The 22216-nt window shown below is 34.9% G+C and overlaps 1 protein-coding gene across 1 annotated transcript; it reads left to right on the top strand.

Annotated features, from left to right (window-relative positions):
- The first annotated feature begins 762 nt into the window (after positions 1 to 762).
- On the top strand, positions 763 to 20241 carry LOC105270212 (transcription factor hamlet). The gene is made up of 2 exons (XM_011311008.1): positions 763 to 1371; positions 16358 to 20241. Exon 2 carries the CDS (start codon positions 16402 to 16404, stop codon positions 17626 to 17628), a length of 1227 nt encoding a protein of 408 aa, XP_011309310.1. The 5' UTR covers positions 763 to 1371; positions 16358 to 16401; the 3' UTR covers positions 17629 to 20241.
- Positions 20242 to 22216: the final 1975 nt, after the last annotated feature.

Here is a 22216-nt window from a genome sequence, read left to right as displayed (position 1 = left end):
CAACAGTTCATACCTCTGAATCACCTCTGAATGACAGCCTACAAAATCACCAGCTCCTAAAGTCTCCCCTGAGAAACCTAAAAGGACATAAAAAAAGGCAAAAAGTTGGCCATCAAGAATTGGAAAACCATGACAACGAAACGAGTTCGAGGCCAATTTGGATTGTCCTAATTGATCTCCATGAGGAAGTGGTTCCACCTGGATTGACCATAATGTGTCCTTGCTAGGTTGCGATGAAGAACATTGTAAAAGGTGTCAATAAATTGACGGAGTGAATATCCGAAGGAGCAAAGAGATGCTTCTCGATGTAACTCCGTGGCATGACTGGTCGCCTTGGTTTTTAGCCTCTGGTTAACCACCAGGAGAGGGGCCACATTGCAGAAGTGAATAAGTGTTGCTGGTAGGTTGACGATGAGGATGTAGCCTCATCGGTGTAGGCTAACCCCATGTGTTTGAGAAAAAAAAATGTATGAAAGAGGAGTGGTGGGAGGGATTGGATAGATCAGAGGGGGAGAGGCTAACGAAAGAGTGGGATTAATGTGAATTGTTGGGAGGCTGGGCGTTAGCAGGAGTGGTAGATAGAAGGGACCACACCAAGTATCAGTGCTGTTGGTGGTGCTGTGGTGGGTATTGAGGAGATATTGAGGAGAAGAGAGATGGTAAGAGGTGATCAACGAATATGGAGGGAGGAGGTCGCGTGCCGGCATGGTGCTAGCAACCAGAGATACCTCTTAGTTGTTGAGTACTTACCTTACCAACGTATCACGCTGTTATTCCACAACGGTATATCGCTGGAATAACCGGGGAGCTCTCGAAATAAGACAACTTATCGGGAATAGACTGAGGCTACTTTAGAGCTAAAACCCACCCGGAGCAACCTACGGGTTCAACCTATCCCCGCCCAACTTGCCCGCATTTGCCATATTCTTCGCTCTCTATTCCTCAATACCATTCAATCCTTTGAGGCGAGTGTAACGTACAACGTACATTGTTTTCCTTTTGATTTTAACATTTTTACATCGGCCCATTCTCGCACTTTTCGTGAAGACTCCTTGAACAAGCTTCTTCAAGTCTTCAACGTGCTTGTCAGGATTTTACCCGTTTCACTCATCTCATTGATCGCATTAATCTTTTGACACGTGCATCTTTGGAATATATCGACCTTTTTTTGGATTATTGAGTTTGTCATTGACAGAGTGATGGTGTCAGTGCCTGCATTGATGTTATGAAAACTGTTTTGGTTACTGAGGAACAGTGAAGTGTCCAACACGTGCTCGATACTGACTGGAATATTTGATATTCGACCGGAAGATCCAGGATAGTGTGTGATCCTTCTTGGCCGATCGTGCCCGTTATGGAATGACGGAGAAGGTAATTTTTTTTTATTGGCATTCCATCATTCTGTTTTTATTGCACAGGGAGGCGGTGAGAGGATTGACGGGTGACAGTTCTGAGAGCAAATCAGAGATTTTACATTTTTTGGGTATTGAGTTGCTGTTTCTTGTTTATCGCAGCAAATAATTTGTCAAAATCGATTTTTGCGGATTTTGTATTGCATTGGAAGCTGTCAAATCGCTCTGGATCCATTTGCGGAGGGTTTTAACTAGAATTCGCAAAATATTTTTGAAAAGATCGATTAGTGAAGATACGCTAAAGTCAATTCAGTTTCGGAGGGATAGGGTAACTGCAGTTTTCCACGGATATCTCGGAATTTAAGAGGAATTGCTACATTTTTAGTGAGACCTTTCTTCAAGGGTGAAAAGAGGGCTGAAAAAAAGGTTTTATCAAAATTTCGATATCTCTCTTCGATTTCAAGATATTCCTGAAGAACTTTCATATGATCTGAGCAAGCTCGTATTAAATTATTGTTTACGGAGCAGAATAGCTGGTAAAATTTATCGGGTATTGAAAAAATTAAAATATTGTTATGAAATTTTCCCGAAGAAATGTTCATTTTTTATTTGTAATAATTATTAAAATTATCGTCGATGAATAATAAAAACTCAAACTTTTCACGGAATTTTAACTAGAAATTTTGCAATCTCTAATTTTTATTTGAAAAAATGTTAGTAGTGGGAAAATATTATAATTATACTAAAAATGTTTATAAGTAAACGTAAATTTTCGCGATAAACAATGATGGATCGATCGATAGAAGTTGACAGTTGCGTCTGACGATGAATTTTCAATGATTTGGCGAAGAAATTTTTCATGAGAGATGTGACCGATTTTACCAAGAGATTCTCTGGATTTAAAGGCTGAATCGCCCACGTTTATCCTTATATCACCGGTGTATTTACTCGATTGCTGTTTCTCTCGACGTTTCCTCGTCCATAAATTCAGATGATCATCCCCTCCAGCCTTATTAAAATTCGCGTGCATGATTTATTCGAATGAAAAATCCCCGGGAAATTCATAACGCGTCGTTGATCATTTTGCAGCTCTCAATTTGTCACGAAACTCTTTCCGCTTTTTTTTCCATTCACGCGGAATTTTCTTCTCCTAAATTGCGCCAACAGGACGGGTAAATGCGCTATTTTGAATACCCGACTATTACGGGAATGACGAGGACAATCGTGGGAAATTCTCAAGCCCATAAGTTAACAATGATGCGGACTTCTCTTCATCTGCGATTCTTCGTCTGGAGTAAAACGTTGAAAATGAATTGTCATCGTGAATCTATCCGGGGAATGCTGCACGGAAAAAAATATATCCTTGAATCAAGTATGAACTAAACTTGATTCAACATTCAAATACATTCAACAAATATATGCCTGATTCAAGTTTAAAGTATACTTGATTCAAATCAAATATTAAAATGTCAAACTTGATTATTTTCTTTTTCTGTGCACTCGAAAAGGAGTGGATCGATAGGAGAACTTGATAATTCCTGAGGATCTTCTATACTTTATTCAAGTATAATATCATACTTGAGTCAAGTGTACTAATATATTCATTTCAAGTATAATATCTATGTATTGACAAAGTATAAAGTATATTTAAAATTCAAGTATAAATTTTTTTCAGTGGATTCGGGATTATTCTTTGGACTATTAATTTTCTCAAACCACCGATTTATCTCGAAAACTATCGATTTAATACCCAAACCCAAAGGGACTTTTTTCTAGCTGATTAAATTTCCTACAAAAAATGTCTTTACCATCTCCTCCTAAAATGGATAGTTTTCGAGTTCAATCGATGTACAACAAATATCGCCTCTCCTCGATTTACCGAAACAAAAAAATCATATTGACTCATAATTTCGTGCAGACGTAAAAACTTCAAACATAAAAATATCCGCTGAACTCCAAATTGTTTTTTCTTGTTTGGGGCCGCAAAAAAAATCAATTCCCAGGGATTTTTCCCATCGATTTATCAACGAGACGAATCAGCAGGTGGAAACATAACTTTTACTCGGCATTCATTGTCGAAAAAAAAAGCATTCAGGCCAATTGCATAAGACCTGACCTATTTATCCAGTCGGTTAACACCCGAACGAGAGTCTCACGATGCTCCTTGTCAAATTAATGAAGATCTAGTGCAATAAAGAGGGAAGAGGGCCCTCTTTGCACAATCTCTCCACCTACTCCTCTTTTTCGCGATGTATATTGAACTCCGTTGAGACCGATATTCTGTTCCAGATGAATGAGAAAGAAAACGGTGGCGACGTTTCCCCCACTGGCGACAATCGAGTTTCTCTTTCGTACCTGAAGATCCCACGTTGCCTTGATATCAACAAGAATAACAAAATTGTCAACGCGGGTCATAGACCCGGGACTAAAATAGAGGCGAATAAACCATTTTCAGAGTTTCCTGTTGATATCTCTGAATCCGTGGGCGATAGCGGATTTTTTTTTTAAAAGATTTTCTAGCTCTGGTTTTGCCCCACAAAAAAGGTCAAACAAAGATTTTTGTATCTTTATTCGATTCTGAGATATTTATCGATAAATAATTCATCCCCGGGGTCAATCCTCCCGAATCTGTCTCACAATATCTTGAACCTCTTGAGAATATCGCTCATTATCTCCGAACCTAACAGACCTAGCGAACTTTATACAGGAAACTTTTTTTAGCTCTCATTTTCCCCTACAAAAAAGGTGAAACAAATATTTTTGTATCTCCATTAGATTTCGAGATATTCATCGACACATAATCGGTGGTTGGTCCATTCGAATTAATCGACGAAAGCCTTCTTCATAGAAAATAAATGTTTTATTTATCTCGATAAATAGACCCCATTACAATACGGAAAGAAAACCAAAAAAAAAAAGCGAGGAGGCAACTATTGCGTTGACTAACAAACGATGATTTCGTCGTACTGCGTGAATATTTCATGAGCGAGAGAGTAACACCGAGAAATCACAACGAGATCAGCGGTAAAATGTACCAACACGAGAAGCAGAGAGGAAGGAAGAGGTAAAAAAAGGAGAAAAAAAAATGGACGAAGGTTACGGCAGATGTGAAACGTGAAAGATTGCCCATGCAGATTCAGGCCACTGTTTTCATCCCCAGGCCGACCTAAAACTCCCGGAAAAATTCAAGAAAATCAATTCATTCTCAAAAAAATGTCCCGCAATATTTGTATTATGATATATTATTATTATTATTATTATATTTTTAAATTTATTTTTACATTATGCGTAATTCCGATAAAAATCCTAGGAAACCTACGACGACTTCCGGAAAATTTGGGAATTAATAGGAAACGCTAATTAATTGAAATTAATTGATGTAGAATGTGTGGAATTTTGGGGATTTGTTAAATATCGGTTAATTCGAAAACTAGTGACTTTAGAGGGAAATGTCAAAAAATTTTGTTCGTCGGAAATTTAATCAGCTACGAAAAAGTTCTCTAGCAATTTCATGACAAGTCGATAGTTTTCGAGGTAAATTCATAGTTTTCTAAAGAATCCAAAATTTTCAATTCAAAATGTCCACTTTTGTTAAAAATTGATTCAACAACTGATTAATTAGTTTTAACGCAAACCATGAAAAGACCTTTTTTATTATAAATTGAATCATCTACAAAAAAGTTCCTAACAATTTCCTCGTTAAATCGATAATTTTCAAGATAAATCGATAATTGAAAGAGAAGAGAAAAATGTTAAACTCTATCACTTGACTCGCCACTGAATTTCATTGACAAGCCTCTTTTTACAACTAATTACATTTCGAAAGACGTTTTGAAATTCCCGGGTGCAGATCGAGATGAAACGATCAACTTTCATTTAGTTCCACAAACTGGGATTTCCGGTGAAGAATTAATTTCTGCGGACTCTCGGAAAATTATCCCGAGTGCATCAAGTAGTTCTGATCGGTGATACCTCAACCTCAGCCTCACGTTCTCGTTTTCACATACAACTCCACCTTTTATTTCCCATTCAATCTTCCATCTCAAAACAACGGTTGCATCCCGTGGGAAAGCCATTGTCGTCCCATTATTGAGAACTCGAAATCCTCTTTTCAACAAAAAAAAAACAATTTCGGACTGTTTGAGGATCTGATTAATTCACAAATCAACTTTTACAGACAATGTGACCCTAATAAGGGTCACATTGCTTTACGGAGGAGTTAATACGGCATGTATTGACTTCAACGAAAAGACAATGGATGATGACATTTCGGAAGAGAACAAATGCGCATTTCGTGATGCTTCCTCCGCGTCTTTCAACTCCTCCTCCGGTTGAAATATGAATGCTAAGAAATCAGTTGCATTAACATTTTTGATTGACCCGCTAGTGAAAAATCTCTGACCACTACATGACAGTGGGCAGACATTACAATTTAAGTCGAACGAGGAAAAATGAAAAATTTAATAGCGGTATCAAATTTTTTGTCATTTGACCGATTTGTCACGACGACTTGAAATTACATCTTTATAATTGAAAATGTAAATAAAGCCAATTCTAAAATTCAAATTTCCAACTCAATAATCTACATTCCCAATTCCCGATTTCAGAATGTGTAATGAAGATTCATGGGTTCTAAATATGGACGAGACCTACTGCGCACTCCGTGCGCCGAATTAAAATTTGGCGGTTCGACTCGACCAATAGGGAATTAGGCCTACGCGTTTCGAGATATTTCGAGATATTTCGACTTGGGCGAACTTCATTCTTGTGTTTCTACTCTCGTAATAAGGATTCCTGAATCGGCAATTTGCGAATGGAAAATGTGAATAAACCCGATTCTTGAATTAATTTCCCCGATTGTCAATTCCGGAATGAGGAATACAGATTCCTGGACTGGAAATATGAATTCCTGACATTTCATTACAGTGGAAGCAGTGATTTGAGTGACATTTAATTATACGCCCAAATAATAAAAAAATTAACAGTATCAGAGTGACATTCCGTCTAAATAGATGATCCACTTGAAAATTTGTCGTGACATGACGATTTTGTCACGTCATTATCGACTGACAGAGAATAATATTAATTTTACGAATATTTCAAGAGCAGGAAAATTATATTATTCTTACGATTCACTAACAAAAATCTTTAAATGTTCAACAACATCGAGATGATTAATGAATGCATAAATGAATAATTGATGGCACCCGTCATGTGACCGTCATATTGGGTTTAAAGAGGAGTGAAACTGTCAGGTAACTTGAACTTTCATGATGGCTTATCAATTTTCCTATATTTTTCAGCACATTAATTCTATGTGTCTGTCATATCCCATCTAAATAACCAGAATTGCGTCATAGTAGTCTGTCATAACAAAAATTGTAACAAAAAAATTGTGACGTCACGTGACTGTCATGTGACCCTGGAAAATTTGTTGTATTACAAAAATAATGAGCGTCCTTTCCATATCCCGGTTCAGTTATCGCCTACATATAATTTTCTTATCCACGGGATCGATCAATATTTTCACCGTTAATTTGTCATTCCTGGGGAATCAATCGAGGGAAAGGGCGGCGTCGAAAATATGGCTTTCGTAATCTGTCAACGGCGATTTAAACACCCATTATAATCAATCGTGTCCAACATTGGTTTCACAATCCACGGAGATAAAAAGTTTAGGAAAAATTACGCCATGAATCACGTAATTGCCAGAGGAAATCCTTATTTTAATCATTTTTGCGGCAATTCGAGAAAAATATCGTTTTTTTCCGTGTGGAAAGTTCAAATTTTCTGTGAACATGAATTGAAATTGAACTAATCGTCGATTTGGGAATAGAACAAATGAAAGGAATCGGAGAAAATGAAAATAAATACTTGCGGGCTTGGAATGCTTAATTCATCTCTCAACTTTCGCCGGCAAATTTATCCGGACACTTGAAACCGTTGGATTTGTAAAAACAATGAGTAACGGTTTCTTGATTGATTTTTACATCTTTAAAGGGGATTATATTTGAGATACGGGTTTACCCTCAATATTTGTATTTAAATCCATTCCACAGTCTCTAACTTCTTCAAAATTCGCATTTTTATGATCTAAACTCATGTATCCGGATCGCCTCAAATGGGAGTCGAAGAAAATCTCATTGATCGTCCTTATCTCACAACTGAACCGTGTGATTTTCGCGAATAAAGTCCTATTTTTTTCCTCTAAAAAATCGCCAGAAAATGAAAATAAAAGAATCGAAATGTCACCCTGTCACTCGAAATATCCACGGTTGAATTTTTTTACTTCTTGAACTCACTCGGGAAAATTAATTTTTCCAAATTTCAATGATTTATTTCCGCTCAAGAATTTAATCCTCCAATCTAATTCAATATAATTCATCATTCAAGAGCAATAACAATTACAAACTTCATCAAAATAAATAATTATTAATAAATTAATTGATTATTTTCCCATTCTATCTAATTTCCATTTTTTTAAATCTGGAGTTACTGATACAAAATCGATATTTTTAAATATATTCTTTCATAATCTTCGTTAAAAATAAAGAAAAAATAATAATAATAACAAATACTCCGGCCAACTACTGAAAGATAAAATAAATAATATCTAAGATAAGATAAATAATATCTGAATATAAATAATAAATCTGAAGTTTATGGAATCTCAATGTTTTTTCTATTTAAAAATATAATTATAAAAAAGAACTGATTGACTTTTATTGTTACAATACAATACTTAATCAATATTTCTGATAACCTCAATGATCATTGATAAATACGAATCATCAATTTTCAGTGAGAGAACGCAGAAAAAAAGTGATGGGCATGGCAATAATTAAAATTTCCAATTTTTGGATTGGTCTAAAAGTTGAATAGCGACGAATAAATAAAATTGATAGCCAATAGGGGAATTTCTCACGAGGGGAACGAGTGAATCGGTTTTTACGGTGGATAATCAGCCGTGAGACAAAGTAACCCGTGCAATGTACAAAGTACTGGAGTATTGAGACAAGGTTGGATCCACTAGGATATTCCGTGAGACAGAGGAAAAAGACGCGTGGGTAGTTTAAATATACTCTGACATGAGAATATCTGTGCCCATACGTATACGGTACCAATAATAAATTATAATCGTCACGGATTATCAAGTCCTCCCACCGATCCATTGATTTTTCACTCCACAGATTGAAAGATATATACTTGAATCAAGTATATTTTTCCATCCGCGGAATGGAAAGTCGATCGGTACAATATAATACTTGAATCAAGTAGATTGATTTACCCAACTCAAGGACGGCATTTAAATACTTAAATCAAGTATTATATCATACTTGATTCAAATTTTATCATCAGAATTCATCATCACTTTGGAAATCAATATTTTCTTTAAGAATCGATCCTTATTTATCAATCCTAATTAATTCCTTATCAGCTAAATTTTTATTAAAACTTTGAAAATTCAACTGAATCCCCAATTTCTCGCATTTTCGGGGGATTTAGTCTGAAAATCATATCGAGCTGTCAAATCTGCTCATTAAAGCCTGAAAAAGCTGAAGAGGCGCCTGAAATCTGACAATTAATAACTGTCCCAGCGAAAAGTGAAAGGGACAATTAAAAAGAAAACTTCATACCACGCCTCAGTTACATCACATTTTTCACGAGACGATAATAAGACTGAGATAAAATGGAAAAAAACGGAGTACCCGGAGAATAAAAATGAGAAAAAACTAATAAAAAGATAGTACGCAGAAGCTTGTAGCCAGTGGGCATAAGTTGTAAGAGTGCAAGCGAAGAATTCAATTTATTTTATTTATAAACACTCTAATCACACTCTTGATTAACGCATGCTTATTTTCAAGTTGCTCTGTACTTTTTTTCCATTTTTGTAAATTTTTCCACCCAATTTTTCGCCCCAATATCTGGAAATTTCTATTATTCGGATTTTTTGGACGTAATTTATTTTTATACTGAAACCACTGGCACCAATATAATTTAGTGAATGGGATTAGAGGATTTTTTCATTCTAAATTTCTGAATTGTCAAAATTTTTTTTTAATCCTTACGAATTCTTTGTCAACTAAATCTTCGTCGTAGATTACGGGTGAGAGGAATCTTCCCTTCGCAATTTGAATTCTTTAACACTCTCAAAGTTTTTGAAAAATAATTTTATAATTTTAATCAAAATCCCAAATAATTAATCTTAATTAATTCCTCATCAACGCAATCTTTTTCCGGGATTGACAGATGACAGATCAAGAGAATTTGACTCTGGCCATTCTAATCCTTTTGCCCTCGCAAATTTTTTAAATAAAATTCCTGGATATCCTAATTTACTAATCCTAGATTGAGATTAATGTTGAGATTAATGTTGAGTGAAATTTCCATCTCTCAACGTTTTATTTCGATTTGAATTTTCAATGTCTGTCAGGACTCTTTTTCGTCAATCCAAAAAAGAAGTGCACGTGTGAGCCTAAAAAAAAAATTTTCTATAGTTTCAATCTTTTTATTAAACTGATAATATATACTAGATATAAATAATATATATATCTAATATATATTTAATTCAATTCAAATTTAATATTTAACGTATCTTTTTATTATTTATTTATTCTTTACTGTATATATTATATTAGTTACGTGAGTTTTTAAATTAAGGATTTAAAAAAAAATGATATTTCTTTAAATATTCAGTTGAGCAGATGAAAAAAGGAGTCAAGAGATGATGTTCCTTGAAATGTTTCTTTGTCAATGAATGGCGGATACTAGAGCGAATGTCCAGCTGCATCAGAGGGAGGTAGATCGGCAGATTGGAGACTTTCCACTTTGTCCCCCCAGGGCACAATTGCATTCCCCAATACTCTGTAATTAACGATTTTCACCCATTATCAGTCCCGACACTTTTCCACTTTATTCGTCCCGAAGATGATTGCGTTTCGAATCTCTCCGAGTATTTTCTTTCTCGGATGATGGCACTTTGTTCTCTCAATTTTTTTTATCACCACGTGCCCACTGACAGGTTTCTCTTTCATCTGGAGATCGAGGTGGAGCAATCGGTCTAGTCTAACTGGAGTAACTGGAGACCAACGGTACTTCCACTTCTTGCCGTGGGGTTTCTCCTACCAACTCTTTTACTCCACCAATTCATCATCACGTCCTCTGGGAAAATTCAAAAATCTTCTGCCCTCTTTTACCCAGTGTCACCGTTTTGCATTTTTCCGTTATTTTATGAGTCAACAAGTTTCATGAGTCTATCATAATTATTCTGTTTTTTTTTTCTAAAGGTATTAAACAATAATAAAATGCAAAAATGGAATATTTTTTCTCGTCGATTTGATCAACAATTCCTTGGAAAACTCCAAAAATCGATTACGTTTACTGAGAAGCCCCTGAAGTATTCGATTACGAATTGACAAATTTCTTTTTGCTTGAATTCTCGAATTATCACAATATTATATATCATATCATATCATATAGTTATTTTCGTTAATAAATATTGTCTTCACACATAATTGATTGAATTTGGGAGACAGTAGAAATAGAAAACAAGAATAGATGTACCAATTGGGAAGTTGACTTCTAAAAAAATCCATGAAAAATTTGAAATTAACACTAATCATCTGAAAAATTATATCAACATATACGGTAATAATCTCCTAATTTCAAGAGTATAATATCGGAACAATCATTTTAAGCTAATGAAATTTAATCGAAGTTATTTCCAAATAATATTTCCAAAGTACGAATTTTGGCCAAACATTTTAATATATATTCATAGAACGGTTATTGTTATTATTTCCATCTTCAAACTCGCTGAACAACACATGAAAATTCATTTTTTACCCCATTAAAATATTCCAGACCATTTTTTCTTCAGTCATCGTAAAAAAACCGAATTTTAGAAAAAACTCAGAAATTTAAAAAATCAATAAATGAATTGAATTTGAATTAATACCGACGACTAGGGCTCGCCAATACTTGCATACAATTTTAAAAAATGACTCAATTTAACGAATAAATTAGCTTTCCATCGAACATGAATTTGAAAAAAGACTTTTTGGATCATAATCGCTCGACGTAACACAAAAAAGACAAACTCGTAATTCAACGATTACAATAAATTCTAAAAAAACAAAAGGTAAAATTCACTGCTCTATCCTTATAATTTGATATTTCGCAACGTTTTGACGACCCATTAAATACACCCCTGGTATCCCAGAAGAATGTGGAGAAAGGAGTTTCTTAATTTACGATTAATAAAATAACATTAAGAGCATTCAGACACTTTATTCGGAACTAATGGTTATCTTAATTCCAAGTTCCAAGTGACTTAAGGCTGATAATTTAAATTAACCGCAAAAGAGTGTTCACTTTAAGGATGGAAATAAATTTAATTTACGTATGAAAAATGGTTGAAGGGTGATAAACTCTAGCTCATACCCTCTAGCTTAAACACTCGACCCCTAAAAGAGAAAAAAAAACAAAAATGGCGATTTCCCTAAAAATTGATTTCGTTTTGCCCCGGATAAATTCGCAAATTTATGCGGCAATCAACGTCCATTTATCTAGCGATTTTCCCCGTAAATTACTTCATCATCCCTGCATAACACCACAAAAAGATATCCAACGAATTACGATCTGATCTCTTAATTCTCCGTAACGATCAAAAAATTCCACCGGGGGAAAATTGCATCGCGCGAAAAGCAAACATTTCTCCGCAGTATTTTATTAATTAAACGACGTTAATGTCCCCTCGCTGTAACTAGACCTAAAACCGCAGCATCAAATGAACTATGATTTTCTCGTCGCCGGGGGAGACCCATGATTCCGCCATTATAGTCCGCACTAATCCATAAGAATTCAGAGGATGAATATTCAGTGGTGAAAATTCTCAGGCTACTATAAAATTCTCGTAAGTGTTTATCAACGATTTATGCACCTCTAATGGTTATGAACTCGATACCACTGTCTGATCATTCCATTTAAACATTTTTCTATTTTTCCATTTTTTTTTCTTTTCCCTTTTGCCATTTTTACCTTTTTTTTGCGAAACATCATTTACTCATTTTAAATTGCCGCCAAATTGCACGGCGGAATTTTTTCATAAAATTTCATCTCACTTGTGATTATGCGGTAATTTACCTTTTTTCGTCAAATTTCATGCTGTCATTTTTTTCGTAGACGTTTTCTCCGCGTGGTTTAGTGTTTTTTTTTTTAATAAAAATAAAAATTATGGAATATTGAGAATATTTGATGTTTGATTGAATGATGATTTTGATTAAAGATTTATGAAATTAATTCATTAATTTTAATGAGATTTAAATGGAAATGAAACAATATCTTTTTTTTCTATTTAAATTAAAAAAAAATTCAACTTCACATTCGATTTTTTTTTAATATTTGAAACCCCATCATTAATTTCTTTTCAATAAATTAAAATAAAAATTAAAATTAAAATTAAAATTAAAATTAAAATTAAATTATTTTCAAATCAATTCCATGCATCAAACTCCATTTAAAAAAGATTAAAAACTCGAATGAATTTTTTTTTTAATTTTCAATGACGGAAAAAAAAACTTGAATCAAATATACTTCATACTCGATATAAAGATTTTAAATTATCCTTTAAATAAGTTTATTTATTATGGGGAATTAATTATTATAATGATTATTTAGGAATTTTAATGAGGATACAATTATATTAATATAAATTCCAAGTAGAGCGTATATAGTCAAATCAATCAAATCAAAATCAAAATCAATAGCAAAATATACTTGATTGAGATATTAATTTTTTTTGGTGATTAATTAATTTGGTCGATGGAATGTGGGTGGCTACTTGTTGGAAAGTGCGGGATAGCCTGTATAGTATGTACACTATGTACGTATAGAGACATCAATGGTGGAGCAGGAAGGCAGGTCGAGTGCTGTAAAGTATCGAGCGAGCATTAACCGGAGGTATAAGAGACATCAATGCCCTCACTACCTACAGATTGAAATCGATTAAACGATCCCCTCCCCCATTACATACGAGACACAATAACCAGAAATTTATTCGATCCCGTTGATCTCTCGTAAGTGGGAAAATATATAGGACAGCCATTATCGAGTCTCGTCATCTAGAAATGACGTGAAATTCCTCGGAATTTATTCTGGATGGAGAAGAAAAAAAATGGGATTAATCTGGATTGACGTTTCACAGAGTTATGTCAATCGATCCCTGTAACTTCGGCTCTTTAATATTCGAAAATTAAATGGAATCCGATTTTGGATTGCGAGAGTCGCCGCCAATTATTATTCCCCGGGGGGTTTGGAATGCGTTATGAAGATTCACAGGTGAATACATTTTTTTTTCACAATCAGTCATTCATTTATCAATTAAATTCCATGAGGAAGTCAAATTTTTTTGTTGTTACATCGCCCATTTGACATTTTGCTTGTGGTGAAATTTATCAAGTCGATTGCTTGAAAAATCGACGTTCTTAATTCATTCACAAATCTTGTAATTCACTTAAAAAAATTATGGCATTAAATCACTGGTAATTAATTCGAACTTATGATTTTTTATTTATTATCTCATGGAACTTGTTCAGAAAATTTCAACTCCATATGGCCCTTCTGAGGAAAATTGTATGAATAATTATTGGAAAAATGATTAATTATAAAAACAATTTCATGAACCAATTATTCACGTAATTTGTCTAATAAACTTGAGTTCTTCACGGCATGGAAAAAGAAAATTATACAAAAATTGAAAATTTTCAATTAATTATTATTTAAGTGAAATATTTCAGTATCGCTCACATGAATAAAGTTGAACATATCAAATTCTTCAATTCCCATAAAATTGATAATTTTTCTCTTCTTGAAAATTCAAAAAAAGAAACATTGCAGTGAAATTGAGTTATTGAATTTTGTACAGACAAACATATATACTTGGTTCAAGTATACTTTATATTTCATCCAAGTATATTATATACTTATATATCAAGTGTACTTGGTTGAAGTATATGCTTTCTTCAAAATACATGCATATTTATATTTTATATTTGAATTAAATGCGATAGTATACTTATTGCATGTTTAACGTACATACTTGAATAAAGTATATTCAATACTTGCTAGAATATACATTTTATACTTGATCCAAGTGCCTATACCAGTATATTAATTTCCAAGCTACTTTCTTTCGATTTTTACAAAAAGTCCTCGTTACCGATTTTTCCAATTTTCTTCATTTTCCCAAATAACTTGATCCATACACTTTTCACAACTTATTCCTGCCCTGCATATTATTTTCCGTACAATTTGATTGACAACGTCTCACACGTGTATCCCCGACGGGAAACCCCGGAAAAACTGCAGTTCAACAATACATTCTCCAATGATTTATCGTAGACCACCAATCTCCCGAGAATTCCAGTTGATTCTCACCATGAGACTTTCACACAAAATTCTCATCAACCCCAAACGATTGCTTCATCTCTGTCAACCCTGCATTAACACTCTTTACCGTTTCCCACCTGATAAATGACCAACAATTCATCACACAACTGCAATAAAAAACGGATCCATCACCCAGCAACAATTTTAAAAATATATATATATATATATATATCCATCAAACGCCCCGAAATACTTTCATTCCTCATTCAAATCTCTCATTTCTCTCTCATTTAACCGCGTCTAATCCTTCTCAAAAGCTTCAATTACGTTACAAAAGCCCCTTAATTAACGATGACAGTTTAAACATCGCATCCGGTCCCCACCATTTTCACAATCCTCGGAGAAATTAAGAAATCATGTCTAAGTGAATCCCCAATTTTTATACATTTACTAAATAAACACTTGTATTATTCTAGAAATCCATAACTTCACCGTAAATAACAATTACTCATCCCGGACTCTAACTATTACCAAAAGGTATTCATTATAGATGATAATAATCGATAAATAACTATTTATGGCAGTGAGAATTCGGCATTCGTTTAAATTTTAAATGTTTATTTTTTGTACGATTTTAATTCTCACTTAATTTAGTCCGTACTTGGGATACAGTGGAAGTAAATATTGACTAATTCTTTGGTATATAAATAAAAACATAACCATCGTACATAAAATACATAAACTAGCCAATTTATACACATGAAGAAAATTAGGAGAAAAAACTAGAACTTTCTCTGAAGAATTCCATTGAAGTTTTATAACAATTCTATTAAACAATTCCGTTTGTTTTTTGCGCCATTTCTATTCGAGATTATGCAATTTATTGTGTCAATTTGTTGAAAGACATTTCGGCGACCGAGTCGATGTATTGAAATTCTCCAACTCTTCAATCTTTAATTTTCTCGGTAATAAGTATATTTTTATGTATTGCATAACCTGAAAAAAGAATTTTTATTTTTAACCGGAAACTATTGCCTCGTAACTTATTTTTATCTGTAATTTTCACTGAATCAGTTATGATTTTCTCTGTTAACCCCTTGAAAAATCTGATTTTTAAAAACAACACAAATTAAACAATACTCATAAAATTGTTGTATTCCTTCGAGAAATGTACCCTCTAAACTTTTGGATTTCTCAGCAACTTGAACTAGTGTTTTTGTAGTATTTGAGTATTTAATTCAAATCCTCCAACCGATTTTAGCAAGAATTTTTCTCTAAAACCCTAGAAACACCTGATTTTCAAAGAAAAATAAAACAAAAAAGACGAAAACTCATGAAATTCTTGTTTTTTTCCGAGAAATACCCCTCGAAATTTTGGTATTTCTCAGTAACTTGAACTAAATACTCAAATCGTCCAACTGATTTTAAAACCCTTGAAAACCCTGATTTTCAAATGAAAATACAACAAAACACATCAAAGCTCCTAAAATTCTTTTTCCTCCGAGAAATTTCACCTGGAAACTCGTATATTCCTGGCCAACTATATGAAATCGTTGAAATCCCCCCGATTTCACCACAATAATCTGACTAAATGATCTGCAACCCCTGATTTTCAGATAACGAAGAAGCTCTCAAAATCCCTGAGTCCCTGGTCAGTGTGATGAGCTACCTCACGGTCTCGCCGTTGGACCCGGACTCAAAAAACCCACCAGCAGCAATGCGGGAGAAGGACTCAAGTCCCCGAAAGATGCCGGGGCACATATCACCAAAGCAGGCGAGTATTTATCCGTTGAGCGTGCGAGTACCAGACCCTGAGGATTTACCATACGACCTGAGCCACAGTAACACACGCGGCAGTCCCTTACTCAGCCAACAGCCCCACATGAGTCCAGCAGCTCGTCCAACATCCCACCAAGATGGCCAGGACTGCGAGCCCCTCGACCTACGTGTCGATCACAAAAAGGAGCACCTACGAGACGAGAACCAAAACGACATCGAGGTGTTAAATCAGAATGGTCTGAACCTTCCCTATCACACAGTCCTCTTCCCCCAGCACCACGTCCACCCTCTCGTGCTCGAGGCAATGTACAGATCCCACCAGCCACTGCCAGATCTCCCAAAGATCCAAGTCCGAGCCCTTCCGACAATGGTACCCCTCACCTCAAATCGTTTCTCAACTACATCAACATCATCATCATCACAGAGAGCACCAAGTCCAGCACCAAGTCAGCAGAGTCCAGTACCAACACCTCAGCCATCTGGAGGAGCCCTTCCAGGATATCCAGTCACCACTGGTATCAAACCCAAGGACCGATACTCATGCAAATTCTGTGGCAAAGTATTTCCAAGATCGGCAAATCTCACTCGACATCTTCGTACACACACCGGCGAGCAGCCCTACAAGTGCAAATACTGCGAGAGATCATTCAGCATCTCCAGCAATCTTCAGCGACACGTCAGGAATATTCATAACAAGGAGAAGCCATTCAAGTGTCCACTCTGTGAGAGATGCTTTGGACAGCAAACCAATCTCGACAGACATCTCAAGAAACATGACTCTGATGGACCAACAATTCTTGATGAAGTCAGGTCTAGATATCATGGACAAATTCCCAGGGCTGATGAATCATATTTCGAGGAGATCAGGAGTTTTATGGGGAAGATCACCTCCCAGAGGCAGGGAATACCCTATTTTCCTGGATTACTTGGCCCCAATAATGAGGACTTCAGGAGTGATAAGCTCGAGGAGAAGAGGGGCGACTCGTCGTACTTCAGTGATCGAGACAATCTCAGCAGCAGATCAAGTAGCTCAGCAAGTAGAGCTGAGAGCGTTCACGAGGACCTCAGGGAGAATTCACCACCTCTTTCCCCTGGGAATAACACCTGAGGGATCCCTTGGGGAGATCGACTAGCATTTTAATCGTCAGTTACCGATAATCTGTGATCTTCCTGTGCAAATTTTTATTGTATTGGAGAGTTATCGGTGAAAGTGAAAATATTTCGAGTGGTCCGGGGCATCTGGTGATTCTCGCTATTGTTTTTCTTCTCTTTTTTAAGTTGAATAAATCGAGAAAGGTATTCGGAGTAAATAGAGGCAAAAAATCGGGCGTTTACGCTGGTGGAGGTGATAAAAGTATTGGGAATTGGTCCATTCGTTCCGCCAAGGAAGTCCACTGGGTTGACGCTCGATTTTGACGACCTAGAAAGTGAATTTCAGAGATAAGGGGATTGCTCTGGTGCTAATGCAGCTGAGGTTTGGAGATCGAGACGATAAATTGTTGTTGGTGAAATGGATTAGAAATCGAATGGGCGTGGGCTATCAACACCTCCATGGGACCAATTGTTCACAGCGAGAGGATGATGATGTTGGCGACCAGTGGAGGAATCGTTTTATTTGGATTTTTGTTTTTCGGGGAATATCTACCTATCTGGAGGAGATAGAGATTTTTTTATAAAGGGCTTTTTGGGGCAGCGAAGTTAGGGCTGCAGAAAATGTTCCCATCATTGTTTTTATATTTTTTTGGGAACTCTGAAATATTCGGGAAAAATTAATTTGTTGTTGGATTATTAAATTGCTAGTTGATTGATATTTCGGAATCTAAGGGAGATGCAAAATTTTTATACGGATGTTTTTTGGGGAGCAAAGTAAAACCTACAAAATAGATTCTTAAGACAATTTTCATATATCCGTTAGGTTCTGAGATATTTTCTATAAAACGGACAACAGACAAAATTAAGGTAAACCAGTTTATCATTTCCTGACAGAATTAATACACCAGCTGTTGGTTGATTAATTAATTAGCTAATTAATTATCTGTTTATGGAATATGTCAGAGCTTAAAGACAGTAGGACGTATGTGCCAGGCATCTTATTCCAATGAGGAGCGAAAAAGAGGGAAACATTTTGAGAATGTCGAAACGGAGAATTCATTTATTCCGGAGTTTCTGAACAAAATCACCAAATTTACGGGAGATACCGAATTTTCTGTTAATATCTTTTTTGTAGATCTCGATTCGCTCTACAAAAAAGATTCTGATAAGATTTTTCGTCGCTACTCTGGATTCCGAGGTATTTAACAAAGATCGGTACATCATTTCGCTACTGAATTCAGGATATTTAATTAATTAAATTAGATTAAGTTAGATTTTCGGTCACTTATGTCCATTTGTTATGAAGCATCATTGCGAATATTCCATGATCACTAACTTGCAATTGAAAATTTGCATCAATTTTCGTCTATAAATTTACATAAACAACATAACAAAAAAGTAAATATGAAATTTTCCATTTTCAAACCGATTGCAAAAATTCCTTTCATTGAATTTTCCAACAGATTCAAAATCTTAAGAAAATTCCCCTAAATTCCTTCGAATTCTGCAATTATTATCATATAAACCCGGAGAAAGTGTGGTACACTGAAACGTCTTCAATCGTCAATAACATGAGATCGGTAGAGTGAAATTGAAAGATTTTTATTCCATCTTAAACTTCTCCGTCCAAACTCAAATCAAGTCCCGTCTTCTGTCATCAAGGGGAACAGTCGTTCAAATTCACTCGGCAGTTGCCGAGTTATCGGCACATAGCGTCAGCGAAGTGATAATCTAGGATAACTATATTTTTCTCAAAGCCGGTTTTCTGCCGATATCTAAAACTCAAAGGATCACAGCGATTTTTCGCATGAACATTATTTCTAATAAAAACTGAGAGCTACAAAAAAGGTATCCATGAAAATAGCGTTATCTGCCTTATATACCGAGATATCAGCGAAAAACTGGATTTGAAAAAAATATACCAAAAAATCTCATTAAATCCCCGATAAAATGGATTAACCCATCAATTCCATATATTTAACTCCAGATTAATTTTCCTTTTGATGGTAGATAAACTCGCGTGCGGCTGCCTGGGGAAAAAAATGAAAATTGCAATGAAAGAAAAATAAAAATGTACTTGCAATTCCGGAAAGCGTGTGCACGGGGGTCTAGACGTAAAAGTAAGAGAGGAAATGGTGCGATCGTGGGAAGGAGGATGAAACGTGCCTGGAAGATATTACTGTGGTATTTCCAAGTCAAAGTGAAAGAAAAACGAGAGATATGAAAATTGTAACGGAATTCGTACGTCCATTTTTCCCTCCCGTTTCCCTATATTATTTTTTATTGATTTTTTTGTTGGTGAAGCGGATGGACGCAGCATCCGCGCCTACTTACCTCCACGAAAGTTTGCAATCTCTGCATTTCCTCCAGTTGCAACTTTATGCACAGCTATATTTCCAAGTGATATGGCCTCCACAGCCAAGTATAAACTCTCTACGACGATTTAATCGGAGCGCGTGTGTATCCGACTTATTTTTCCCCTGTACCAACCCTTCTCTTCTCAAACTTCTCAATCTCAAACTTTCTAACTGACAGGGGACCACTCCACAATCTTCGAGCTATCTGCATTTTATTTATGATAAATAACAAACGATTTTGCGAGTTTTTTACACCGTTATTTGATATTTTTGCTCCCATTTTTTAATATTTTTTTTTTCCATTTTTGCAAGGATATATTTTTTGAATATTTATTTTGTCTTCTCTAATTCGGATTTTTCGCTATTTTCTTGCCTTCTTTTTTTCGGGATTATTTAAAAATTATATATATATATATTTTATTCAAAAATAAAAATTGTAAAACCCCTGGTTACACGGGAAATTGCACCTTTTGCATTTTATTTATGAGAAATCGATGGTTTCTCAAATTTTTATCCAATTCTTCGCTTTAATTTTTCACTCTTTTCAGATTTGCTTCTATTAATTGCGGAATTAGTGATTTTACTTTCCCCAATTATTTATGAATATCTACGTTCCGCAGATCTTTGATTTCTCATTATTCCTTTCTACTAGCATTTTTCGAAAAGGATTTCCCAATTGTAAACAAAATCTAGACCGTTATTCACTACATAAAATGAACAAGAAAATAAAATTCCATTTTCCGCAAAAATTGAAAAAAATCCAGAATTTCTAGAAGGACGAATTCAAATTTTTTTTTTAAATGGATATTTCGAAAATACTTTCAAAAAATTATTTTAAACCGGCCCTTATTATTTACTTCTTAAATATCCATTCACACAATTACATATATACATATATATATTATTTATATACTTTCGCGGAAAAATTCCGCAAAATTCTGCAATTTCGCTGGTGAATTGCGGAAAATTTTTTTTTTTTCTGCTCCTCGGCATTTGAAAGTTTCGGTCTCGGTCTTGCGTTACAGATGCCACGCCCCAGCATCCCAAACTCATCTCGGGAAAGTGAAACGCAATAAACGAGAGACGAGTGTTATACGACACATGTTGATTGATACTTTGGTGGTTCTGGGGGTTAATTCATCACCTCAACTCTCCCAGAGTGAATTGCCTTTATGCAGACATCATTAAAGCTGAAACATCAATTTTTCCCAGAGTTATTAATCAATTTTCGCGATGAAAAACATCCTCTCGCGGACATCATCTTTCACTTTTTGTTTCACCCAAATCGCTATTTCGCCTATACATGAATTTTTATCACGTTTCGATCAGCTCGTAGTCCGGGGTATTTTCATTCTGGAATAAATATCGTTTGCTCACATTTCACTGGATTTTTTTCCGAATTTCTCTTACGCGTCTGCCCTATTTCGCGGTTTGTCGGGATTTTAAATGCCCATTTATCTGCCGAACTGAAAGCTTTAGAAGAAAATACCAAAAGATCTTTTTTCTTGGCATTTTAATGGACTAGAGAAAAGTCCTTTACTGTTTTTACCTAAAATTGATAGTTTTCGTGATGAATCGGTGATTTTAAAAATTGTAAGAACAACTGAATTAGGATAAATGCAATTCCAATTGTTGTCTATATCGATTAATTCAAAAACTTTTGGTTTTAGAAGAAAATACCAAAAGGACTTTTTTCTAAGCAATTTAATTGACTAGAGAAAAGTCTTTTACGGTTTTTACCTAAAATAGATAGTTTTCATGATGAATCGGTGATTTAAAAAATTGTAAGAACAACTGAATTAGGATAAATGCAATTCCAATTGTTGTTGAGATCGATTAATTCAAAAACTTTCAGTTTTAGAAGAAAATATCAAAAGACCTTTTTTCTTGGCAATTCCATGGGCTACAAAAAAGTCCTTTAGCGTCTCTGTCTTAGATCGACGGCTTCTGAGATAACTCGATAATCGATAATAATCGGTAATCTACATAAATGAAAATCAATAAATTCCTATAAAAAAATAGATTTGCTCTAGAAATTTATTTACAGTCCCATTCAAAATAGAGCTGAGAAAATCAAAGAAACAACTGCATAAATAATTCTGTTATAAATGATAAAGGTTTACCATTTAAATCGATTCAGTTAATACACAAGTTTTCTAGAAATATCTCCAAATCCAAAAGAGCTAGCTAAAATATTATAATAACCGTTTCTGTAGCTCACGATGTGCTCTACGAAAAAGCTCATAT

The sequence above is a fragment of the Fopius arisanus genome, unplaced genomic scaffold (genome assembly GCF_000806365.1).
Source record: "Fopius arisanus strain USDA-PBARC FA_bdor unplaced genomic scaffold, ASM80636v1 scaffold00081, whole genome shotgun sequence".
Lineage (NCBI taxonomy): Eukaryota > Metazoa > Arthropoda > Insecta > Hymenoptera > Braconidae > Fopius > Fopius arisanus.
Note: the sequence above shows the minus strand (reverse complement) of the source record. Positions and strands in the feature narration are given on the sequence as shown.